The 23257-nt window shown below is 44.2% G+C and overlaps 2 protein-coding genes across 7 annotated transcripts in view; both read left to right on the plus strand.

Moving 5' to 3' along the window:
* unc13bb (unc-13 homolog Bb (C. elegans)) overlaps window positions 1-7441 on the plus strand; it is a 62137-nt gene extending 54696 nt beyond the window's left edge. For 2 of the 4 annotated variants that reach the window (XM_035392132.1, XM_035392133.1), the window contains 10 exons: window positions 1273-1361; window positions 1980-2126; window positions 2603-2726; window positions 3383-3439; window positions 3819-3899; window positions 4440-4587; window positions 5012-5068; window positions 5698-5790; window positions 6260-6419; window positions 7022-7441. In XM_035392132.1, the coding sequence (XP_035248023.1) occupies window positions 1273-1361; window positions 1980-2126; window positions 2603-2726; window positions 3383-3439; window positions 3819-3899; window positions 4440-4587; window positions 5012-5068; window positions 5698-5790; window positions 6260-6419; window positions 7022-7307 (1242 nt within the window). In that variant the 3' untranslated portion in view covers window positions 7308-7441. The remainder of the gene's footprint in view (window positions 1-1272; window positions 1362-1979; window positions 2127-2602; window positions 2727-3382; window positions 3440-3818; window positions 3900-4439; window positions 4588-5011; window positions 5069-5697; window positions 5791-6259; window positions 6420-7021) is intronic. The other 2 variants (XM_035392134.1, XM_035392135.1) reach the window with 1 other exon arrangement.
* Window positions 7442-13367: 5926 nt separating this feature from the next.
* atp8b5b (ATPase phospholipid transporting 8B5b) overlaps window positions 13368-23257 on the plus strand; it is a 37305-nt gene continuing 27415 nt past the window's right edge. The window contains exon 1 of one of the 3 annotated variants that reach the window (XM_035391757.1): window positions 13368-13725. The gene's annotated coding sequence lies outside the window, so the exon portion shown is untranslated. Of the gene's footprint in view, window positions 13726-18573; window positions 19343-19451; window positions 19617-23257 lie in introns of those variants that run through there. The other 2 variants (XM_035391758.1, XM_035391759.1) reach the window with 2 other exon arrangements.

Below are 23257 nucleotides of genomic sequence, written 5' to 3' on the forward strand. Positions count from 1 at the left end.
TCGGGACCAATGCTAACGCGTCTCCCGGCCAATTGGGCCCCGAGGGCAGATCGCAGGAACTCCCTCCGTCCTCAAACAGAGGGTGGCGGGTGAGTGGGGGGGACACATTGCCAGGAGGAAGAGCAGCCACTATCCTGGGATGGCCTGGGGCGTGCGCAAATCGTTTAGCCTTAACGAGGTCGTTAGGGAGATGCTATGGAACGCCGCGCGGTCTCAGAACAGGAAACGCTGGACAACCTGTGGAGCTGCCGTCTCCGGGGGCAACCGGGATCCTATTCATCCCACCTGTCAATCAACGGCCAGAGTCCTAAACCTGCTTCAGTCACTCACCTGGTATCCTACTGTGAGGGATGGGTACTAACTACAGAGCCATGCTTGTTTCATAAGGAGGAGACTTACTATGCTTATGTCTCTGGTTAAGGGGTTTTTTCTATTTGCTTGGTCTTTATTTACACTGATTGTCTCATTGTGATTTAAATCTCTTTTACAAGAGAGATGTCTTCATGAGGCAGGAGTCACGCGTTCGCTGCTGTGATATAAATATAAATAGTATTTTCAAAAAGCAGCAACGTGTCACCTTGTGGAAGCAATGGCACAACCAAAGAGAAGGGTTTAAAATATTTACACTCCTCACTTACTGGGTTTTTCTTAGTTCTCTTTTCTTTTTTTTCTTTTTTTAGCATTATTTGAGTTTTAATGTATGTTCTTCGTTGGCCCAGACAGGTTTTTTGCGCTATAGAGAGTATTTTAGATGCTTACCATCACACGTTAAACATCTGGAGACAACATTACTCTACACAAGATGTTCATCACACCCAGAAATTGCCTGGGCCCAGTGAAAACATACACTAAAAGATGGTTTTTTTTTTAAACCCTGGAAAGTGAACTATCCCTTTTAGAGTCTCCCCTTCACCATGGCCCTTTCTGTGCTTTGCTCTGTGCTGTGTGTTTCTAATGTTGTTTTTACCAGGTTCATGTTTCTTTTACAGGTGATCACACTCCGTGAGATTGTTTTTGTTTTTTTCTTTTTTCTCGCCTTGTAACTAATTCTGATTGAATGAGAAGTGATTTGCTTTTGTAGGTTGAGTGGCGCCTGCGTTGATGTTGAGAGAGAAATGATTGAAAGGGCTAATGGAATAATTTGGCGCTGCGGAGCTCGGACACGGCGAGGCCTTGCTGCTGGTTTGAGCCGCGCGGCGAGTCTTACCTGTTAGCGGTGCTGACGAGTCTAATCACGGTGCCCCCTCCCTGCCTGTGTCTGTCTGCTCGCAGCTGGACCCGGAGGCCAGCGACCTGCTGAACGAGCTGCAGGTGAAACTCAACAACGTGCTGGACGAGCTGAGCGCCACCTTCGGGAACAGGTGGGAGGGGCTGCACGTGCACACGCACGCACACACACACATACATGCATACACACACACACACACACACTCACACACACACACGTGCGGACGTGTTCTTTTACCCACTCACTCCCACATGCACACACACACACACACAGATGTACACTCACAAACAGGGACAAACGTACGTACACGGACACATGAACACACAGGCATACTTGCACGCACTTTAGTACAGACTTGTACACGTACAGTAAACATATGGATTCTTCCAAATACACTTAAACAAACAGAACATGCATACTTAGACACTTCCACTACCAGCAGACACACACACAACTTTAATACATGGTTTGTGTAATCCTGACGCTTCACTCTGCATCCAAGTGACAGTGCAGTATAATGGCTAAGGAGCTGGTCTTGCAGGTCGCAGGTTTGATTCCCCGGTAGGACACTGCCGTTGTACCCTTGAGCAAGGTACTTAGCCTGCATTGCTCCAGAGTATATCCGGCTGTATAATTGGATACAGTCTAAGTCGCTCTGGATAAGAGCGTCTGCTAAATGCCTGTAATGTAATGTAGTGTAACATCCATGCTGGTGCTGAGCGCTTGTGTTCTGTGTCCCTCTGTCCCCCAGTTTCCAGAGCCGAATTGATGACTGCATGAGGCAGATGGCCGACCTCCTGTACCAGGTGAAGGGCCCGGTCAATGCCAACAGCCGCAACACGGTGGAGGCCGACTCCGACAACGTCCTCCGGCCCCTCATGGACTTCCTGGATGGAAAGTGAGTGTGGGCCTCCACACCTGGGGTACCATTTTGGCTCTACATGCAGGAAACCCGAGCAGGGTACAGTGTGCCACGCGAGGTTGTGAAATAACTGAACCCAGTATATTTATTAGGGAATGTGCAATGTACTGTGCTCTGTTACTATATAATGTTACACAATTCAGTTTTTCTGTTTGGACAATAAAAGTAGCAAACTAGCTTTCTAAATGACCGCCATTTTGGCTGTACAGGGAAGACTTGCTTGGTCTGCATTCTTTTGGACATGGTGCCATTTGGGCTTTCCATGGGGGAATCTGCATTCTTACACACACTGCCATTTTGGCTGTACTCCAGGAAATCTGCATTAACACACACTTGGTGCCATTTTGGCTCGGCATGGCGGGAAACCTGCATTCTCAAATGGGTGATGCGAGTTTTAATTCCCATGGGCGTAATCTGCATTCTCACCTAAATGTCTCTGGTTACCCTCCCAGCCTGATGCTGTTTGCCACGGTGTGCGAGAAGACCGTGCTGAAGCGCGTGCTGAAGGAGCTGTGGAGGATCGTCATGAACAGCCTGGAGAAGACCATCGTCCTACCGCAGAGCAGCGACACCTCCGTAAGCTCCGCCCTCTTCCACAGTACCCCTATAATCCCTGCCCTCTTCCACACCCTCATTCCACAGTACCCCCATAATCCCTGCCCTCTTCCACACCCTCATTCCACAGTACCCCCATAATCCCTGCCCTCTTCCACACCCTCATTCAACAGTACCTCCGTAAGCCCCGCCCACTTCCACGTAGCAGGACTTTTACTTTCTGACCCCTGGACTTTCCCCCTCTGCACAAAATAAGTGGAGTGTAGACTATTTCTGCTTTAATGCTTCAGTGAGCTGTTGGCGCTCTCTAGTGGACTGTTGAATAAATGTCAGGATCTGAGTGCAGTTCTGTAACCAGGAACTGCTTGAAGGAGAAGTTCTGGTGGAGTGGATGAACACAATGACTGTGCTAAACTGGTGACTGTGAGGAAGCCTCAGACCCCAGGGGTGTAAATGCGGTGTAAGGGGTGTACAAGTTCTCTGGCCATTTCCATCTGGGAGCAGAACCCACTGCTGCTGCTGTAGGCACAATAGAGCATGTCGAGACCTGTGTTCACTGAGTTAATGTGATTCATTTGAAAATATTGTTCATGTCCCGGTTGGTTTACACAAGACTAATCTTTAATTTGCCCATGTCTACGTGTCTGTCGACCCACATTCCATGGTACCTCATGCAGGGGGCCCAGATGATTCTCACTGCTGCCAAAGATCTGGGACAGCTGTCCAAACTCAAGGTACTGCCCACTGCCCCCCCCCTCCCAACTCACAATACAGCACCCCTCCACTGGTGCCACAGTCTCACTTTTTCACACACATTACTTTGGCTTGAGCCCTTAGTGTTGGTTAGATGTCTTTAAGATGCTTTAAGTCTGTTATTTGTAGAAACTGCATCTCTTACTGTTTCTCTTGCCTTTACATCAATACATTTTCTAGAAGCAGCCCTGTTTTTTTTGCCTTGTAACATTCACATGTAAGTGGTTAAGTGTCTGCTAAATGCCTAAATTTTAAATGTTAATATAATTTAAGCCATCCTGTGCTCCATGTGCATTACATTAGAGGAGATATATCAAGGGAAGTCCCCGCCCACTCACCTCTGTCTGATTGGTTATGCAGGATCACATGGTCTCAGGTGAGGCGAAAAGCCTGACGCCCAAGCAGTGCGCAGTTATGGACGTGGCGCTGGACACGATAAAGGTGAGGAAGAGGAGGCCGTGTTCTGGAAGCATCCTTCACTTCTGCCATGTAGATCATACGTCCTTGGGAGTTATTGGCAGTTGATGATGCTATAGCTTATGGATTGCTTATCGTACAGCCTTACATAGGGCAAACTGCCACATTTACAGTTCCACATCGTGTAAGCAATCTTATCTTGTCTTTAGAGCATCTTATCTCCTAGAAAGCAGGCATTTTCTGAGAGCTGGAAGAATCTGCAGATGTGTTGATTACGTATATGTTGCTGAACCTTACTGCCTTTTTTTAAACTTCTGTAGAAATTTTATGAGCACTATGAGATGCCTACGCCTGCTCTTTGAAGTGACCCACACACAAACGCCTGAAAAGTGAAGTTTTTGTGTGGGGTTCCAGCTGGAGCATTAGTAATGAAGAGGCATTCCAGGACTCCAGAACTCCAGCAGGCCTCAGCAGACTAGCTTCCTGGAAGGCCTTTGATAAACAGGGTGGTCCTTGACGATAACTCGATGATATGAACCTTCTTCTTTGGCCTTGCACCCGCAGCAATACTTCCACGCGGGAGGAAACGGACTGAAGAAGGCCTTCCTGGAGAAGAGCCCGGAACTCTCCTCTCTGCGCTACGCCCTGTCCCTGTACACCCAGACCACCGACACGCTCATCCGCACCTTCGTCACCACCCAGCACGCTCAGGGTAGGAGCCTGACCTGGCCGCACCCAACCTCACACGCTTCATTCTGTATTCAGTTACAAATCTCTTTTGATTCTATAATTCTTCAGAAGTCTTTTGACATATTGCCAGAGACTGAAACCTTGACACCGGGCATTCAACTTCTTTATGTTTTTAGTCATTTTCACTATTATTCTTTAGCTAGCAGCCATGAGCCAGCAGAGGGCAGCAGAGAGGACCCGTTGTTCCTCAGTTGCCATGACTGGTCCTCTGCTCAGGCAAAGCCCAGATAAAAGCCCAAATTTTGGGAGGGGGGCTGGGATGAGGGGCAGACTACCAGGAGATGCTCTTTGTATGTTCTGTCTTTTTTCCCTCTTTCTGTCGCTGTCTTCTTTTTTGTCATCTTTGTTCTCCCTTCTTTTTCTGCTGCTTTTGTCCGTCCTTCAAGTGCACAATGGACGAGGTATAAGGTTTACAGCTAGCGAGAAAATTCAGCCAACCAGGGGTAGGTGACAACAGCCCCCAAGCCAGGGGGTGGGGCTATGTTATTCGCCACCTTTGCATTTCCCTGCAATCCCCCCCCACCCCCAAGCCCACCCTCACCCTCCAAAATTCCCTCTGGCCCACGAAAGCCACTCGGAATGAAAGCCTCTCTCCCCAGTTCATTGGCTAACATCACCCCTCTCTCTTACCTTGCCTTACCTTACTTCATACTCCCCTCGCTTGACCTGACAGTTTTACCTGACCTGGTTCTGACACTGTGGCATGACATATCAGTATGAAGGCAGTAATACCAGAAGGAAACTTTCTGTTCTGGTGTGACTTACTGATATGACTAACTAGTAACTTAGTTACTAGTATAATTTTATTAATAGTAGAAACGACTGAAAACCATCTCCAAGCCTACACATATATGTACATACCTTCTGCAGATAATTTGTTTTTCAGTTTTACCAGGCCCTGTTGTGTGTATGCAGATCCGCAAATATCATGTGCTTGGCTGCTAAATAAACAGCAGGGTTTTTCATTCACACAATGCATGGCCTTTAGCCTTTTGGGATTTTAGACACTAGTGAGTTGTTCTTGGAAGTCGTTTAGATCTTGTGTTTTCTCTCTCTCTGTGTATGTGTGTAGGGTCGGGAGTGGACAAGTCCGTGGGGGAGGTGTCCATACAGGTTGACCTCTTCACTCACCCTGGAACAGGGGAACACAAAGTCACTGTGAAAGGTGAGCCCCAAAATCCACCGCGGGGAACAGCCCAAGCCCAGAATTCCAGCCAGAATTCTAGTATACGGTTTTATGTGTTCTAAAGCCACTAACAGCTTTATACAGCTACAGTATTCATTTATAATGTTTATTTATATGGCTGGTTATTTGCTGAAGCAAATCAGGTTGAACTCAACTGTTGTACAACACTGTTGTACAACAGCAGTGTACAGTTGAGAATGGACAGCTTGGGAATGGAACCTGCAACCTTATAGGCTCTCTTCCCTCACCTTTATGCAACTAAAAGAGCTTTTTGAATATCTCTTGTGTGCTTGCCTCATACTCACATGCTATGTTTATTTAGCAAAAATGTATTTTCACTTTATTCTTTATAATTTCAAATTATTTTGTAAATAATATACAAATCACTTCCTCTGCTCCCTTCTCTCTCACCTGCTTTCTCCCTCTTTCTTTTCTCCCTGTCTCTCAGTTGTGGCAGCGAACGACCTGAAGTGGCAGACCTCCGGAATGTTCCGTCCCTTCGTGGAGATCACCATGATCGGGCCCCACCTCAGCGACAAGAAGCGCAGGTTCACCACCAAGTCCAAGAACAACAGCTGGGCGCCCAAGTTCAACGAGACGTTCCACTTGTGAGTGCAGAGATACCCGGCAACCAGCAAGCACGGCAACATTGTTCTACCCCCCTTGTAGCCCCTATGCCCCCCCCTCACCCCCCCACCCCCACAGTCTCAGTTTGAGCAGCCCAACCCCTATTCCTCTGAACTCTGATCCATTGTTATTGTATTCCTGTATTATCTTGTCAGTGCAGATGGCAGCTGTTCAGTATTTTATGTAATCAGCAGTTTTACTCACAAACACCAGATGTGTGTATAAGTGGTATTCATCCTCCTTTTACCATGTGTCGCCCTCACTTGCTATTTCTATATCACTTTATGCTCCCACTCCATCTTTCTTTTCCTCAATATTTTTGTCCCAATCTCTTTCCCTTCTTCTTTCGTTTTCCCTTCACCACCCCGTCTTTCTCTTTTCTTCCATCTCCTCCTACTCCTCTCTCCACCTCTATGTCTGCTTCGTTTCCATTTTTTGCCTCCCTTTGTTGCCTCCTCTTTCACTATCTCTCTCCCCCTTATCACCTCACTCCTTCCTCTTTATCTCCCCTACTCCGTCTCCTCTTTCTCTCGTTCTCCGAGTGTCCATCCTTCAACCCCCCTCTCTCCCCCTCTCTCTGCAGTATCCTCAGTAACGAGGACGGGCCGGACTGCTACGAGCTGCAGGTGTGCGTGAAGGACTACTGCTTTGGGCGGGCGGACCGGGTGGTGGGCGTGGCCGTGCTGCAGCTGCGGGACGTGGCGGAGAGGGGCAGCTGCGCCTGCTGGTGCCCCCTGGGCCGGCGGGTCCACATGGACGAGACGGGACAGACCGTCCTGAGGATCCTGTCCCAGCGCAACAACGACGAGGTCGCCAAGGAGTTCGTCAAGCTCAAGTCCGAGACCCGCTCGGCCGAGGAGGGCAGATGAGGAGGGCGGGGTCGGAGGTGGGGGGAGGAGCGGTGGAGGAGGTGGAACTACCCTGCCATTATCGACCAATGGTGAGAGGGTGGGCGTGGTGGCTGGGGCTAGTGGTGTACAAGGGTGGTAGCTGCTGTGCTGTACAGCCTATCAGAAGGCAGAGTGGTGTGATTGGCGGGTGAAACTTTCGATGAAGCAGCACCTCATCTCTTTACCCTCTGCTTGGAAGAGGCAGGGAATGAGTGTCAGGCTGGGGGAGGGTCACCCAAAGAAGAGGCCCCGCCCATATTGCAGGTAAAGCTCTCCCACCCTCTCCCCCCGTTCTGCCCCACCCACCCCCTCTCTGATGAAGATGCTGAACTGTAGATAAGAGAGAGCTGCCCCCTCCAGCTGCCTGCCAGGCTCGTCTGGACAGCACAGTTTTTGGACTGCTCCTCTTACGGCAATAGACATCTGGTCACCCACACTCTGTCATTCTTACATGCACGCACACGCACGCAAGCACACACACACACACACACTCACGCTCTCACTCTCACTCACACACACACACTCTCACTCTCACTCACACTCACACACACACACACACACTCACACTCTAGTGATTCACTAACTCACTCACTCACTCAGTGACTCAATGACTCACTAACTCACTCACTCACTCAGTGACTCAATGACTCACTAACTCACTCACTCACTCAGTGACTCAGTGACTCACTCGCTAACTCACTCACTCAGTGACTCACTCACTCACTCAATCACTCATTCACTCTGTCTCTGTCGGACTCTCCCAGCCTCCACCGCTGCTACTATTCAGGCTGCCGCTTGTCCAGCTCGCCCCGGTCCAAACGAACGCTCACGGTTGACTCACGCCGAGTTATCCCTTCTTGGTTTTGGGTCCAAGTGCAATATATTCTAAAGTGCAGTCATGTCCCTGAATCTGAGGCCTTAAAAAGCATAGCTGTGAAATACAGACTGCAGTTACTGTGACGCTTCTACACTGCTCAGTCATAACAGACCACAGTTTGCTCACAAAGGAGGTCAGTTACATACGCCAAACCTAGTCCGTCCGCTAACTGACACACCTTGGTTTTTCCATGTAGGGTTAATAGGTCTGCTCTTTGATCAAATTTGAAAATAAGAGGTGATTGAGGAAGCTTCTGTTTTTAAATTGTTTGAGTGGTTTTACACTGCCATGGTCTTTTGTTTTTAGCAATAACTCTGCGGGGGGAGGGAATGGCTGCCGTGCTGTAGCAGCTGCTCATGGGTAGCATGTTTGCACCAATGGAGCGCCTTCTGTGGTTTGGGCCAGGTGGGGGCTTTACACTAAACGTGCCGGTGTTCGCACAGCCCGAGGACCTTTTGCAGTGAAGTCATCTGAGACCTAGAGAAGCTTCCGGTCTGGATAAATCTTCAGTTTGGATCGGCAGACAGACGGATGTGAATGACCCTGATCGAAGGTTAATGTGTCAAAATCCTACTTTTGGCCTCCTGAAGGTGTTCTGCTCATCTGATTGAAGAGGATTTGGACTAAAGAAACTTGAGAACTCTGGAGAACGCTCTAAAGGATTGTGGGTTTAAAGTGGCTAAATGTCTAAAATGTGTTTTTTTATAATGGAAATTTCCATGCACCACAGTATCAATGCTCTGAATGGAGAGGTTACTTGAATCAGATTGTGGAATTCTACCATAAAGAGAAAATCTACAGACAGTGTCAGCCATTCTAGTATACTAAATTACGAGAAGATTTCAAAGGACTTCACACGGCTTTTACTGTTAATGCCAATAAGCCAAGTGGTGTCCATGTTGGTACCTGAAATGTTCTTATAAATCCATGACAAACACAGAGACAACAACTTTGCTCTGCACGTATTATTTTGAGGTTTGTTGCGGAACTGGCATGGGCAAAGAGGAATGCTTTATGAAAAAAAGTCTGGTCCGCAACCTTGCGATCACTGTTCAGCGCATAAATCACACTGGAGCGTAAAGTGCACATATTTCAGAAAACATTGACAGTCATTTCAAAAAGTAGCCTACACTTTTATTTTGGCATTTAACGGACGGCCCTACTCAGAGTGACTTGCGCAGATTACGTTTTTACATACAATGCGTTTACACAGCTGCATGTTTTTACCGACACAGTCCAGATAAAGTAAATTGGCTACTCTTCCCGGCTGCGAAGAGTAACCAACGAGCTTTCCGTTCCAAGTCCAAGTCCCTAACCATTATACTGCACTGCCACAAAGTTTTTTAGCCAAATGTAAAAAGCACACACACATAGAAAATGGCTGCCTGAGGATTCCATTTTAATGTCAGGCATAGGTAGTTCTGCCAGGATCGGTTAGCACACATTCAGGAACCAGTGGAGGCTTCGGAGAAACACAGACGAGACGCTGTAAGGGAGCAGTCCCAAATCTGTGGCTTTTTTCACACAGCTCTTCTTTCTCGCGAGTTTCGTGCCCTTGTCCTTCTCAGCGGCCTTACTGTGTTTAACTGCATTTGACAGACGTGGAGTCCACACAGAAACCCTCCCCAGTGTCTGTGTTACTTCACTGAAATGGAGGGCTGGGGATGCCTGCCAAAAACCGGACCAAACCGAAAGCGTACCGTAACTGTTAACGATAAGGTGTCCTTCTTTATTTTTAATTTAATTTTTTTTTTTGCACATTCAACTGTTTTCCTTTTCTTAATGCCCATTCATGTCACTTGTTCACATTGTCAGTTTGATGAAGTGAAAGTCTGGCGACTGCAAATGTTACTGGGTTCTTTTTATGTCGTTTGTGTTTGACAGTTTTTCTGAGAATGTTTTTTTTTTTTCTTTGTGTGATGTAGGATCCTTCTTCAAATCAGCCTGTGAACACAAAAAAGAATGTACACCTCAATGCTGTCCTCTCAAAGAAACCAGCTTACTGGACCACATTCTGTATGGCCAACCACTTTTCAGTATTCTACTACTGTATGCCACATAGTGATATTTTTATGCATGTGAATAGATTGCCCATTTACCACCCTCACCAGAGCCCACATGTGGCTTTGACCACTGCTAGCTACTGTATGGCCAAGGTAGGCATCATGACCCTGATAATGGGTGGAGCCTATCACATGCCCCCAATCACAGATTTCTGTGACCCAACTGAACAACTTTTCCCTCCATTGCAGAACATTATCTGTTCAAAGCAGTTGTTCACTGGTAGCAGTTGTTGCTATAGATACAATTATCTACAATTAAGTTCATAAATCCTAACGCTCATCCCTGTTACATCCTCATTTAGCTGTTGAACCCGCACCTTTTGGTATCTCAGTAGTCAGATTTGTCAGATTGGCCCCTATCTATCAGGGACTGTGTGAGCTCCCTGCTGGGTAAGAGGTGGGCATTGGGGTGATACTCCGTTCCGGCTTGATCTGAGGAGGGATTATTTAGTGTTTACCTCGTGCCAAGCAGTGCAAGTGTTCTGTTTATTTCTTCTTTTTTATTTCTGTTCACTTGTTCTTTTTCTTTAAAAAAAACACAGACTCTTGCACAAATATATATATATATATATATATATCTTTCTAAAAATGACAAAGATAGCATGTATTGTATAGCAATCAATGTACGTTGACATTGGGCTGTGAATTTTTATTTATGTACCACCATTGGCGGGGGAAAAATATAGTATTTATCATTAAATGCATACTGATTCATGAATTTTGTATATAAAGTATTTAAGAAACTGTTTGTCTTTGTCTCTGGGAGATTTATTTATTTGTCTGATATAATAAATCAAGGATTGAAATTTTCATGGGACACATTGTACATCTGTTGCACAGTCAGCATCTTTTAAACATTCACATTTCCTCTTCCGTTGGGTGAGTGGTTGAAGTAGAAGTGCAATGGGCCAGTAAGATCCAGAATGGTGGTTATTTTTACCCTTGAGAAATAATTGAACTATGAAAGTTGGTACAATCTCTGCAGTCAGCATTTTCACCATTTTGACTGAGGGCAAAATGGTTATGTGTACTGATGTACTGACTGATAAAGAGATATACACAGACAGTATCAGCCATTTGAGTGTACAATATTATGAGAATATTTCAATGGACTTTTTACACGGCTTTTACTGTTAATGCCAATAAGCCAAGTGGTGTCCTTGTTGGGACCTCAAATGTTCTTATAAACGCATGACAAACAGAGAGACAGCAGCGTGTTGCCTTCCCTTCACTGAATTCCAAGGTACTGTACACCAGAGCGACCACAACGGGCAGGTTTGGTGTAGTTATATACAATAATGCTGACCGTAACTTCAACTTCCTGAAGAGAGCAGGTAGAAAAGGAGGTCTGTGGTTGGTTCAAAACTGAAACTGACCACAGGAAACAGGAAGTGTTAGGGGTGCAGGATTCAACTCGAATATCTTTAAAACTTGTATTATTTATGTCTGTAATGGTAGTGAGTGCATGACTGCTGTCTCCTCAGCAGGGGTCTCTTATAAAAGACATTTTAATCTCAGTGAGACCACCTGTATAAATAAATGATAAATAGTTTCAATAAACCAATAATTCAAGGATAAATGATTAAATAAATATAACCTGGGGTGGTTGAGTGGTGTGGTGATTATTACCAGAAGTGACAGGATGAAGTCTCTGATCGGACGATTCTTTTGTAGACTTGAGTAACGATTAAACCTGAGTTATTGCCCAGTAATAAAACAAGTAGTGGGATAAAATAATTACGGTTTGTTATTGGTTATTTTTTGTGCTGGCAACAACAGCGTTTTTATATTCACTTGGTGGGGTTTGTACACGAAAAGCTGGTACAAAGAAGTATTGTTTGCAACTTTCTCCCTCGCATGTAAGTGAGTTTTATCACCCCACAAACTTGGTTATCATAACTTTTCATATCTTGAGGTATGTAGCCTTGCTTTTATCTGAATTGATTTCACAGCGGCAAATATTACTTCTCACGAAGAATGGAAAACCGTTCGGCATGTGCACACTCAGGAAATTGCCAGAGGTGACTGGGCCACAGGTTTCTTGAGAGTTGGGGCAGTACCAGCAGCACAGTTCTAAGTGACGCTCATGCAGTAATGGAACTTACACATGTCAAAATATCCAGCAATCAAAATGTAAAAACTTTTTTTAAAAAATTGAAACAAAATTGTATCATCATTACTTTGGAGCATTTTGCAGCTCATAACACTGTATTACTATCTGTGTACAAAATGGAGAACATTCCTGTCACAGAGAAGTGCAATCATGCAGGCTCACTCATTCCTTCATAATAGAAGCCCCTCCCCCTCCTCCCCCCGCCAGATTGTAGATTCCAGCACTACAGAAGGTCAGTTGTGTTCAGAAAGGTATCAAGTTGCCTTTGTGCCCCTTTAGAGATTCTGATGAAAACCAATATTGCCAAGCAGTTCCTGTAATTGAGCTGACAAATTTTTTTTTTGGTATGTTGACACCTATCAAAACACCAGTCACAAATATCAGAGATGTTTCTAAACTAAATTGACATATTCATGACTTTGTGCTTTTAGAATTCAAGTGATAAGAGAAAATATGCCATTGTGTACGTGTACTCTAGAATGCAGTACATTGTGTTGTAAATCCTTTAATATGGGAGTTATTGTGCTTAAATAAGCATGACATATTTTGTATTGCATACATGGGTGTTCCTTATATTTCTGTTCTATATTTTTATCTGTGAGTACCAGAGTGGGTGTGTGTGTTCATGGGGGTGAGAGGGGAAGATGGGTGAGTGTGTTTGTGTGTGTGTGTTCATGGAGGTGAGAGGAAAAGATGTGTTAGTGGGGGTGAGAGAGGGAGTATGTCTGTACTGTGTGCCTGGGGTGGATCTTCGTGTAGGTGTGTCCTCACTTTATATGATGAGTCTGAAATGACCTGCGGTCGCTGCCTAATCTTTCTGCTCTGAAGTATCGATCGGCCGCTGTGGGCGGGGCCTTGCCGCTGCTCCCTCCTCTCTTTTATGGCGCTGTTGTGCTCGCGGCTCGCGGTCTCCTGTTGGGTCCAAAGATCGAGGCACCGCGCGTTCTCCCTCTGATCCGTTTCACCTGCATGCTCAGCTCAGCGTGGACACTCTCAATCACACTGTCTCTCTCTCTCTCTCTCTCTCTACGCCGCTGCACCCCACACACCTCTGGTCACACGCACCCCTGCTCGAATCCACGCTCCCCAGCTGTGCCCCTGGCCGTCTGCGCTCCCTGTGTGTGGGATAGAGGCCGGACGGGACGTTTGTAAGAAGCTCTGTTGTCTGTGTCTGTGGAGCGGGGCGGGTCACCTTTGTCTGGGAGCTCGGATTTACTCACCTGAGCAAGAGGAGGGGAGGGCTTGTTTCCAGGGAAACTGAAGAAGCACCTCGGGGTCTGGCCCTGAGCAGTGTCGGAGCACTTACGCCCCAGAGGGAAAAGGTATATCTGGCCTCTCACTGTGGTACGTACCTTTTTGTTTTATTTTTTTGTGCTGTTTGATCATTAGTATTGGTGGTTTCACGAAAATAGTGTCCCAAACTGTAATGTGGTGTGTTTATGATTCTGCTCCAAGGAGGTGGATTTTACAAGGCAGGAATTCAAAAATGTACTCTCTATAGTTATTTTCACGGTAAGTTGAACTTTTGCAATTTGACACTTAATTTCTATTGCTCTATTTTATCTTTTAATATTAGTATATGTTTTCAGACACCTTCATATGGTTGTGTTGATCATCTAAATGTACAAAAAAATATTTGCAGTTGAAAACCACATTTATTGGGATTGGGAGTGTGTCACTGGGGTATGTCAGATGCAGGTGACTTTTCTGCAGATATTTAGCCCTCAGTTCATTCTGGTCTCAGGGATTCATAGATACTGAACTGTGATGTCACAATAAGCCATCTATCTTACCATTACTACAGTTTGACAGAAAAACAAATGACCAGTCACGATCCTTAACACGTAAACAACCTTTGTCCCAGCTGAGGTCTTAATGGCTTAATTACTGGATTGGATCTTGAATTGCCTGATATTTCAGGTACAGTATAAATTGATTGCTGATTGGAGGGTATTTCACAAACTCTGTATGTGTCATAGTGAACATCCAGCTTCAGTATTCCACTGGGCCTATGGGTATTTATGGTTTCCTTTCCGTCAGCTGCCAATTAAGGCCCTCAGAACAAGGTGTGTGTTTCTTAGCCAATCAACATCTTAAACCAGCAGACACTACGGGCCTCCAGGACTGGATCCTGACACCACTCCATCTAAAGAATTAAAAGTGTTTTGAATACACATTTGACTTGGCTTGGGTCTTTCCCATGTTATAGGTGTTATTTTAAATTAGGTTTGACAATGGGGAGCATTGTTCCTAACATACATGCTCTGTTCAGCAGGGTCAAATAGATAACTGCCTGATAACTGGAAGATTAGATCGCAGAATATGAGCAAAATGACTCTCTTTGAGATATGAGTAATCAAGTTCAATGTTCAGGGTTAGGAGAATCAACTGGCACTGTTGATAGATTATGAGTAGTACATGTTTTTTTTACTGCTTATTAGGGGTCAAGAAAAGTTTTCGTATGTGTGTCCAAGCAAATGCTACGTCTGACTGGTCTGGGTTTTCCCAGAAGTGACGGCAGCCATGCTATACAGTACAAGCAGGACAAGATAGAAAGAGAGGGTGTCTTTCCCGAGAGCAAAGCTGTGATTATGATATCAACGCGTGGGCAATTGCAAAGGTGGAAACTGTGGAGTGTTGGCTGCATGCTGCGAAGTACTGAAACGGTGTAGTATTCAAAGTTTTGTAGCATTAGGATTGTCTTCTTGGATGCATAATGCAGAAGGGAGTATTTGGGATGCAGCAACATGCAATGTTTCACCTGAGAATGGCTTTCTGTACTGTACATGTGGAATAATACAGGTTAAATACAGATTTAACCTAAGTCAGTATTTCATTTCACTTTGTTATATATTAGTTGCAATACATATTGTGTTGCATATTTGTCCATGTATTTTGTCTTGTATGGAAAACCCAAATAAATGTCATAAACATAACTGCATCACAGCTACAGTTTTGCTTACCTGTCGCTGGGACGCAGTTATGTTAATTCTTTTTGTGACGTTATGGATTAGTATGAATTGGCTCCACAAGATGGCTTGCTTTTCTAAGATTTCCAGATTTATTTCCTGTTCATCATCTATTTTGATATTGTCTTCTCTCTTCAGGCTAATTTCACTCCACTACATCCAGTTTGCTTTAACTCCGCTATATTTCACATGAGCTGTTTTTATTTTATTTTAATATTGATATGGACATTATATACACTATATGCAACATTAGCTGTAATTGTGACTCCATTGTCTTCGCTACCAGCCCACCTTTAGCATGATGAAGTGATACGTCTCCTTTACTTGTGCCTGAGTACGCTGAAGCCAAAATCCATTTTTGGGTGACGATTCCTGCCATCTCAATACTTTCACTGCTTTCAAATATAAACAAATTAAAAAATGATGAACATCCAGATTCATTTATTTGCTCGTGTTACTCATTATTCACACCTCTCGGCAGTTATAAACTGGGCACAACAGCCATCATTTGAACCCAGATCAGTGTGGGTTGGGTCTGGTTTACCCTGAACAGGGCATACAATGGTGATGAAAATATCCAACTATCATGTGTTTGCCTGTTTATACACAACGGCAAAGGCCTCTAGTAGTTCTGTAAGGGGGTGGGGGTGTGTTTTCTTGGCATAGTTTGAGTGTACTAACACCCTTTGAAGGCAGGGATGATGTCACCCATTACTTAATCGTACTAGATGATCTTAAACTCTTGTAAATGCTTCACTGGTAACTTTCCGACTGCATTGATGGCTGCCCTTATAAAAGTTACTGAAGAAACTTGGACAGTTTAGTAATAATCCGTCCAATAATCCTTTCCTAAGCAGATAGCTAAATGATACAATTTTTGAGAGGTTTTCATCAACACTATTCTGAAATGTATGCAGCTGCCTAAAATATTCAGTTGAGTGCAGCTGCTGTTGGTGTGTCTGTTCTTGTTCTGTCTGGAATTCTGGACTTGAAAAGTTTGTATCTTGATTTCTGTACACCAAGTAACAACTGATTTAACAATTGTTTATTAACAACTGAATCCTTGGTCCTCATTTGCATGTGTTATTTTGGAATGTATGTTAAGGCTGAAAAATACTAAATTTCCATTTTCAACGGAAAGGGAACCTACTTAACATATCTGAGTCTTGGCGGCCAGTCGAGGTGGCATATGTCTTATATGTTTGTGTGTTTGCTCAGTAGAACATTTACATGTTGGGGGGGGGGGGGGGGGGGGGGGGCAAAAATGCAAGGAGCTCTAGTCGATGTCACAGTGCTGATAAGGACTATGGTTGCCAAATATGAAATTTGTTTCCTGAAACACAAAATGGCTGATCATTAACCCGGCTTTGGGGGGGGGGGGGGGGGCTTGGTCTCCTTCTGAAAAAATGAAAGATTCCTCCCTTGATAAGTGCCATCAGTAATTTTGGAGTTAATTTCATTTTTGTGACTCACAACACTTACTCACACGTTTTAATTGATTCCATGGTAATGGTTCCATATTTGTGATCTCTTGGAGGGTCAAACTTCATTCATATGCAGTGACATATATCTTCATCCCTACATTTAACTCTGCCCTTGTCAAAGCTCAATAATTTTCTGTGTATTTACTTTTACAAATATTTCCTTCTAAAATGCATGTTTGCTGCTTCTTATTTCAGTATTTTGGGTGCAACACAATGCATATGCATTCTGCTGATTAAGCAACTAAATTCATCGGGCCACTTCGTTAAAAAAATAATAAATTTGTCCAGTTTCACTCTGAGGTCACAGGCCTCTTGCTGTAATACCCCTCTTGGTCGTTGGGGGTCACTGTTGTTAAATAGATATCTGGGTTCTTTCTGGCTAGCTGTCCTTTACGTTAAACATTAAAGGCTCCCGGGTAAAAGAACAGATTCAAATTACAGATATACTCAGTAAGGTATGTCTGTGCTGGTACATTTACTCTTCCTCTGTGTGTTGATAGCAGTGATTTTTTGAGAAATACGCGGCTGGCTGAACAACGTTTGGTTGTTGTGGCTAAATGCATTTCAGTACTACCACAGTTTCTGCCTTTCATTAAACTAACTAAAGCAGGAAATGAGTCATTCAAACCAGATGGATAATATGGAATTGAATCCAGACAGGTTTCTACAGAAAGTAAGTGGGGAAGGGTGGGAGGGGGGGGGGGGGGGTTAATCATGTTAAGGCACTGTTTCACTATGCGGACGGGCCCCACGGTTGGTTCATACTCCAGACCATGCTGCTCTTGGCTCTGGCCATCCGCTCTGCAGGGCAATGCCCGATGTGCTCCTGCCTCATCCAGGGATGTGAGGGTATCAGTCAGTCACTGATGACTCATCGTGCACTAGCGACCCCTGTTGTTCAGTCGGGCAACTGCAAGTTAAAGAGCAGGTCAACACAGGACAGAAAACCGCTGTTGCAGTGCTGCCTACGGGCTGAAATGATCAACTAAGTTACACTGCTGACCAGACCTGAATCAGTATATGTCAAAGCAAGTATTTTTCCATTGATAGCTGAGGCAAAACACCTGTCATGACAGATTGGGTGTGGTCAGCAGTGCAATCAGTTTGAAAACTTTAGCCCATAGAGAGCACCGCCACAGCTGTTTTCTGCCCTGTATTGGCTTACAGTACTCTTTAAGCTGCACATGACAGGGGGAAGGGGGGAGGGGGGGGGGATATTGCACTGAATCTTGTTTTGTTTTTATATGGGCATTGAGCTCAGACATAATCATATTTAATAATTCAGAATGTCAAATATGAGCTGGGTTCTTTAGACATGTGATAGGCCACCCATTTATTTATTTACTTTTATATCACCAATAGAACTTTGTTAATCAGTATTTTATCTTGTGTCTAGGCCTTTTATTAATTAACAAGTTCATTAGATCGTATGTATGTTATTTGAGAAGCTCTAAAGGAAAATTCAAATGTATGTATTTGTAATACTTACCAATGGAAAATTAACCGAAATCTGAATCGGCACCAAATGCACAATGTAATCATGACCATTTGCACGCATGTTTCTGTGACTTGGCACAACAATAGCTTCACTGCCATTAATTTATTTGATGGTTTTTTTTGTGTCTTTCTTTCCTCTGTTTTGAGTGCTGTGTGACGAAGGGTGCAGCCTCACCAGGATCTTTATACAGTTGCTTTTCATGTCTCAGTAGAGCACTCCCTGAAACCTGGCCAGGCAGCAGAATGTGTGGGCGTGGGTTCTGTGGAGACACACAGATAAGATGTCTACCCCTCCAGATTCGTCTCCCACAGCGTACTCAGTACTCCAGCAAACTTCTGAGTGAACATTATCAGAACGCTGCGCAGCTGAAAGCCATAGAGACCGGATGAAGTCTCCAGTTGTATACATAGCGTGAGCTTGCTCTGTTAATATTTGACCCTCAGAGGGGTGGGACGACTGAGCGGTGCAGACAAGAAGCATCTGCCCTCGGCAGGAGCAAAAAGCAGGACTCTATAAACCTTTTGTGTGTGGGTGTGTATTTTATGTGCGTTTATGTGTGTGTGTGTGCAAGCGTGCGTGTGTGTGTGTGTGTGTGGTGAGGGGCAGGAGGTTGTGCAGGAGGCTGAACTAAAGCAACAACGAGAGGGGGGGAAAAAAGAGAAGAAAGTAAAGTTTCCCTTTTTAGTCTGGAGGAAACCAATGCACTCGCAGGGAAGTCCTAACATAGACTCAGAAACAAAGAGAAGTTTGAGAAGACAGAAGTTGAGGGGAGGAGGAGGGTTTAGACTGGAAGGGGGGGGCTGTCTTGTATGCGGGGAGGCCCAGGAGGGGCGGCTTGGTATTGTTTATCTGGACTGTCGGGGTTTAGACGCGTCCCCTCCGTAGTGCCAGCCCCGCTCCCCTCCCACGGGCCGGGGACCGGAACCCCTCCGCGGGGCCCTGAGGGCGCGGACGCGGGGCGACGCAGAGGACTGGCCGCTGGCCGGGAGCGCGCGCGACTGGGCTGACCGGTAAGGCTGCGTGTGTGTGAGGACGGGGCTCAGCGCGCGGTGGGTTTGTGGGTGTGTCAGGCCTGTGGTGGAGGTGGAGGGGGGGGGGGGGGGGGGGGGAAGTCAGAATGTGTGTAGTGGTGAATGAGTCGCCTTGTCTCAGAGAGCGGTGTCTGCATTTGCGTTCACGTCTTCGCAGTCACGAATGCGTTCGTTTGAATGGTTGTGTCGGTTGACTGGATGGGGTGACGGATGAAGCTTCAGAAAGTACAGGAAGTGACATAGACGCCTGTCGGTGAGTAGAATAGCTTGCCGGTGTGTGTCCTAAATGGAAAATGAACTGTTATTGAACCCGTGGCATTTAGCTAAGAACCATCTCTGTCCTTTAACTGAGGAGCAATTAAGAAGTGAATTATTCTCTACATGTTGTCTGAATAACTTTGAGTGCTGTGTTTTTATAGTGTTTTTTAATAGCCCAAGCATGTTTAGTGTTCTGGCTGTACTTAAAGTGAAAGTTAAATAAATAAAACTTACATCAGTTGTGGTGCCTAGTAGCCTGTTTTACCTGTTCTGTGTTTTGCTAATTTGCTGAACTTTGTGATCAGGCAAGATGTAATAAAAAGCCTAAATTAACTTATCTCCAGCTTAGATTCCTAGCTAAACTGCACTTACTCTTATGGAAGAACAATTATGACAATCATTTTTTTGTTGTTTATGGAAATGTGAATACCTTTGAGTAAACTGAAAAATATTGCATGTTTTACGAAATATATCAAATTATTGCATATTGTGGATATTGCACTATATATCATACAAAAACATTTAGTACAATTCTTCATAATGCATAAAATGACATTAACAAAAGTAGAATTTTAAATGAGCACAGTATATACTATGCTATTAATATCACTTTATTCATGTCATATATTTTTTGTTTCATATTTTCCTGTCAAATTATGATAATATATAATTATGACCTAACCTTGCCGGTGCCCTGGGTGTCAAGGCGAGTGGGGGGGGCATGTGATCAGCATGCACTGTTGTGTCCATCTTTTAATCTCTGGTTACACCATATGAGGGATGCAGTCGGGCATTCGCAGAACATAGATGCAGTTGTCAAACAGTGGTTTGACTTACTGAAGGTGTGCTCTTACTGAAGAAAGTGCTCTCGTGTAAACAGTCTTTCTTCAGACTCAGAGTGACTCAATAAGTATTCCCTCTAGATGTAATTCTGTGAATTGCATAATTTGGGTTTGATTTGTTTTCAAGGCCACACCGATTGTACATATGACATACATGATGTATATATATATATATATATATATATATATATATATGATGCTATGTTACTGTGTGAACTTTTTATTAACAAAATTTTGTCTTTATCTTATGGACACACGGAGGACAACAAATAACGTTACAGAGGTGAGGACATTACATTTATTTGGCAGACGCTTTTATCCAAAGCGACGTACAAAGCGACATGCCATAGCTAGCTAGATATATAGTTAGCCAAGTTTTACTCATGACACTTTTAGGATATGACTAATCCCTGGATCATAATCGCTATTTGCTGATCCCCGGCTGTAACGCTACAGTGCGCCGTGGGTCTGGACGGTTTCGTGCTTCTTCTGAGCTATGCGTTCTCATTGAAATGCATTGAGGCTTGACTTGAGGACAATGCCAGTTGGAATTTGAAGCAAGCCCACACAATTCCTTCAGGAATTGTAACCTTTCTAGTTTTATTATTATTATTATTATTATTATTATTATTATTATTATTAAAAACATTGAAATTGAGAACATATATGATCCAGCTCCAGTTATGTACAATTCAGAATACATGATAAGAAATACATTTAAAAAGCTTAAGGCTATAAATACATGGCTAAAAATATTTTTAAAGAAAAACAACAAAACAAGTCAAATTTTATTGACTTTGCAAACCAGGAGACAATGCAAAGATGACAGCCACAACGATAGATTATTGGCGAGGTGACATAAGTTTATTTAGTTGTCCCAGTGACCTTTGGTATGCAGTTTTGTACGTCGCTTTGGATAAAAGCATCTGCTAAATAAGTGTAATTTTATGTAAATAAAAGCCTACGATATGAAGTTAGACAGTAAAGAATGACGGTTTCTATCATTGATGAGGTCACTGATGTTTTATACCGCATCATTTAACAATGTCTCTAAATGTGGTGTGGTTGACTTTGGATGTCATTCGGTCATTACTCCTCTGTAAGGGTCATTACTCCTGTGTAATGGGCATTACTCCTTCATAAGGACCATTATTCTTGCGTAATGGGCATTACTTTTGTGTAACCTGGTTCTCCAGGCTTTGATGGAGGACAGGTTTAGACTCAGTGGCAGGTCCCTGTGAGTTACCGGATGACTGCCAGGCTGGGATACTGTTCTCTAGGACAGGGTGGAGTATCCTGTCACCATGCCTGCTTCTCTGGTGCAGTTTCATGCCGTTAGAGCTGCCCTTCCATTGCTGAGTTGTGGTGTTGAGTTTTGGTGGAAGATGCCAGACTTACTGCAAAGGGTCATTACTCCTGTGTAAGGGTCATTACTCCTGTGTAATGGGCATTACTCCTGTGTAAGGGTCATTACATCTGTGCAAGGGTCATTACTCCTGTGTAAGGGTCATTACTCTTGTGTAAGGGTCATTACTCCTGTGTAAGGGTCATTACTCCTGTGTAAGGGTCATTACTCTTGTGTAAGGGTCATTACTCCTGTGTAAGGGTCATTATTCCTGTGTAAGGGTCATTACTCATGTGTAGTGGGCATTACTCTTGTGTAAGGGTCATTACTCCTGTGTAAGGGTCATTACTCCTTTTTTTATATATCAATGTAATCCTTGCATTTTATATTAATGTGTACTGATGCTATTTAATGTATATTAATGTAATTTAATGTTTATCATGTAATGTGTTATGTACAGTATGTCAGGTGTGGACCCCAGGCAGAGTAGCTGATTGCCACGGCATCAGCTAATGGGAGTCCTTTAAATAAACAAATAAACAAATTACTCCTCTGTAAGGGTCATTACTCCTGTGTAATGGGCATTACTCCTGTGTACGGGTCATTACTCCTGTGTAATGGGCATTACTCCTTCATAAGGACCATTATTCCTGCGTAATGGGCATTACTTCTGTGTAACCTGGTTCTCCAGGCTTTGATGGAGGACAGGTTTAGACTCAGTGGCAGGTCGCTGTGAGTTACAGGATGACTGCCAGGCTGGGATACTGTTCTCTAGGACAGGGTGGAGTATCCTGTCACCATGCCTGCTTCTTTAATGCCAAAAAGAAAAAGTGAGGGCAAACAGGCTCCTGGATGCCTTAGTTACCAGGCCATCCACCTGCGAGTCCTCATTTTTGGTTATTTGGGATCTGTAGGCCCAGGGCCTTCACAGATGGTGTCACCTCTGGTAATTGGTTATTCAACCATAGTGGTTTGAACATTGGAGGTTATTTCACAAAAGTAAGACGTGATGCCTTTTCGTTAACTGGTTTGTGCTTCATTGCGTGGCTATATACAGTAGTACCATGATTGGCAAGCATAATTATTGAATCTTGTGTAATCCCTTTTCAAATATTTATTGGCCTTTTCAAGTATATTGTAATTATATATGCATGTTAAATGACAATTATATTATAAGATATCAATGTCAGATTTTTGCTTCAGTTACTTGTACAAAGACCAAAACGAACACACACACACACACACACACACACAAAGCCTGGTGAGAGGAGATAAAACATGACACTGACAGACAGATAGCTTGATGCAACAATAATGAACAGCTGATGATTGATTGCCTAGTCAATGCGTTCCTTTCTGTTCTTTTTTTCATTATTTCCACAGTCCCCAAATTGTGTCCTATTTTTCACTCACAGCTGTTAGCAAGGCTCACAAAGTGATCAAAAAAAG

This window comes from Anguilla anguilla, chromosome 14 (genome assembly GCF_013347855.1).
Source record: "Anguilla anguilla isolate fAngAng1 chromosome 14, fAngAng1.pri, whole genome shotgun sequence".
NCBI classification, from domain to species: domain Eukaryota; kingdom Metazoa; phylum Chordata; class Actinopteri; order Anguilliformes; family Anguillidae; genus Anguilla; species Anguilla anguilla.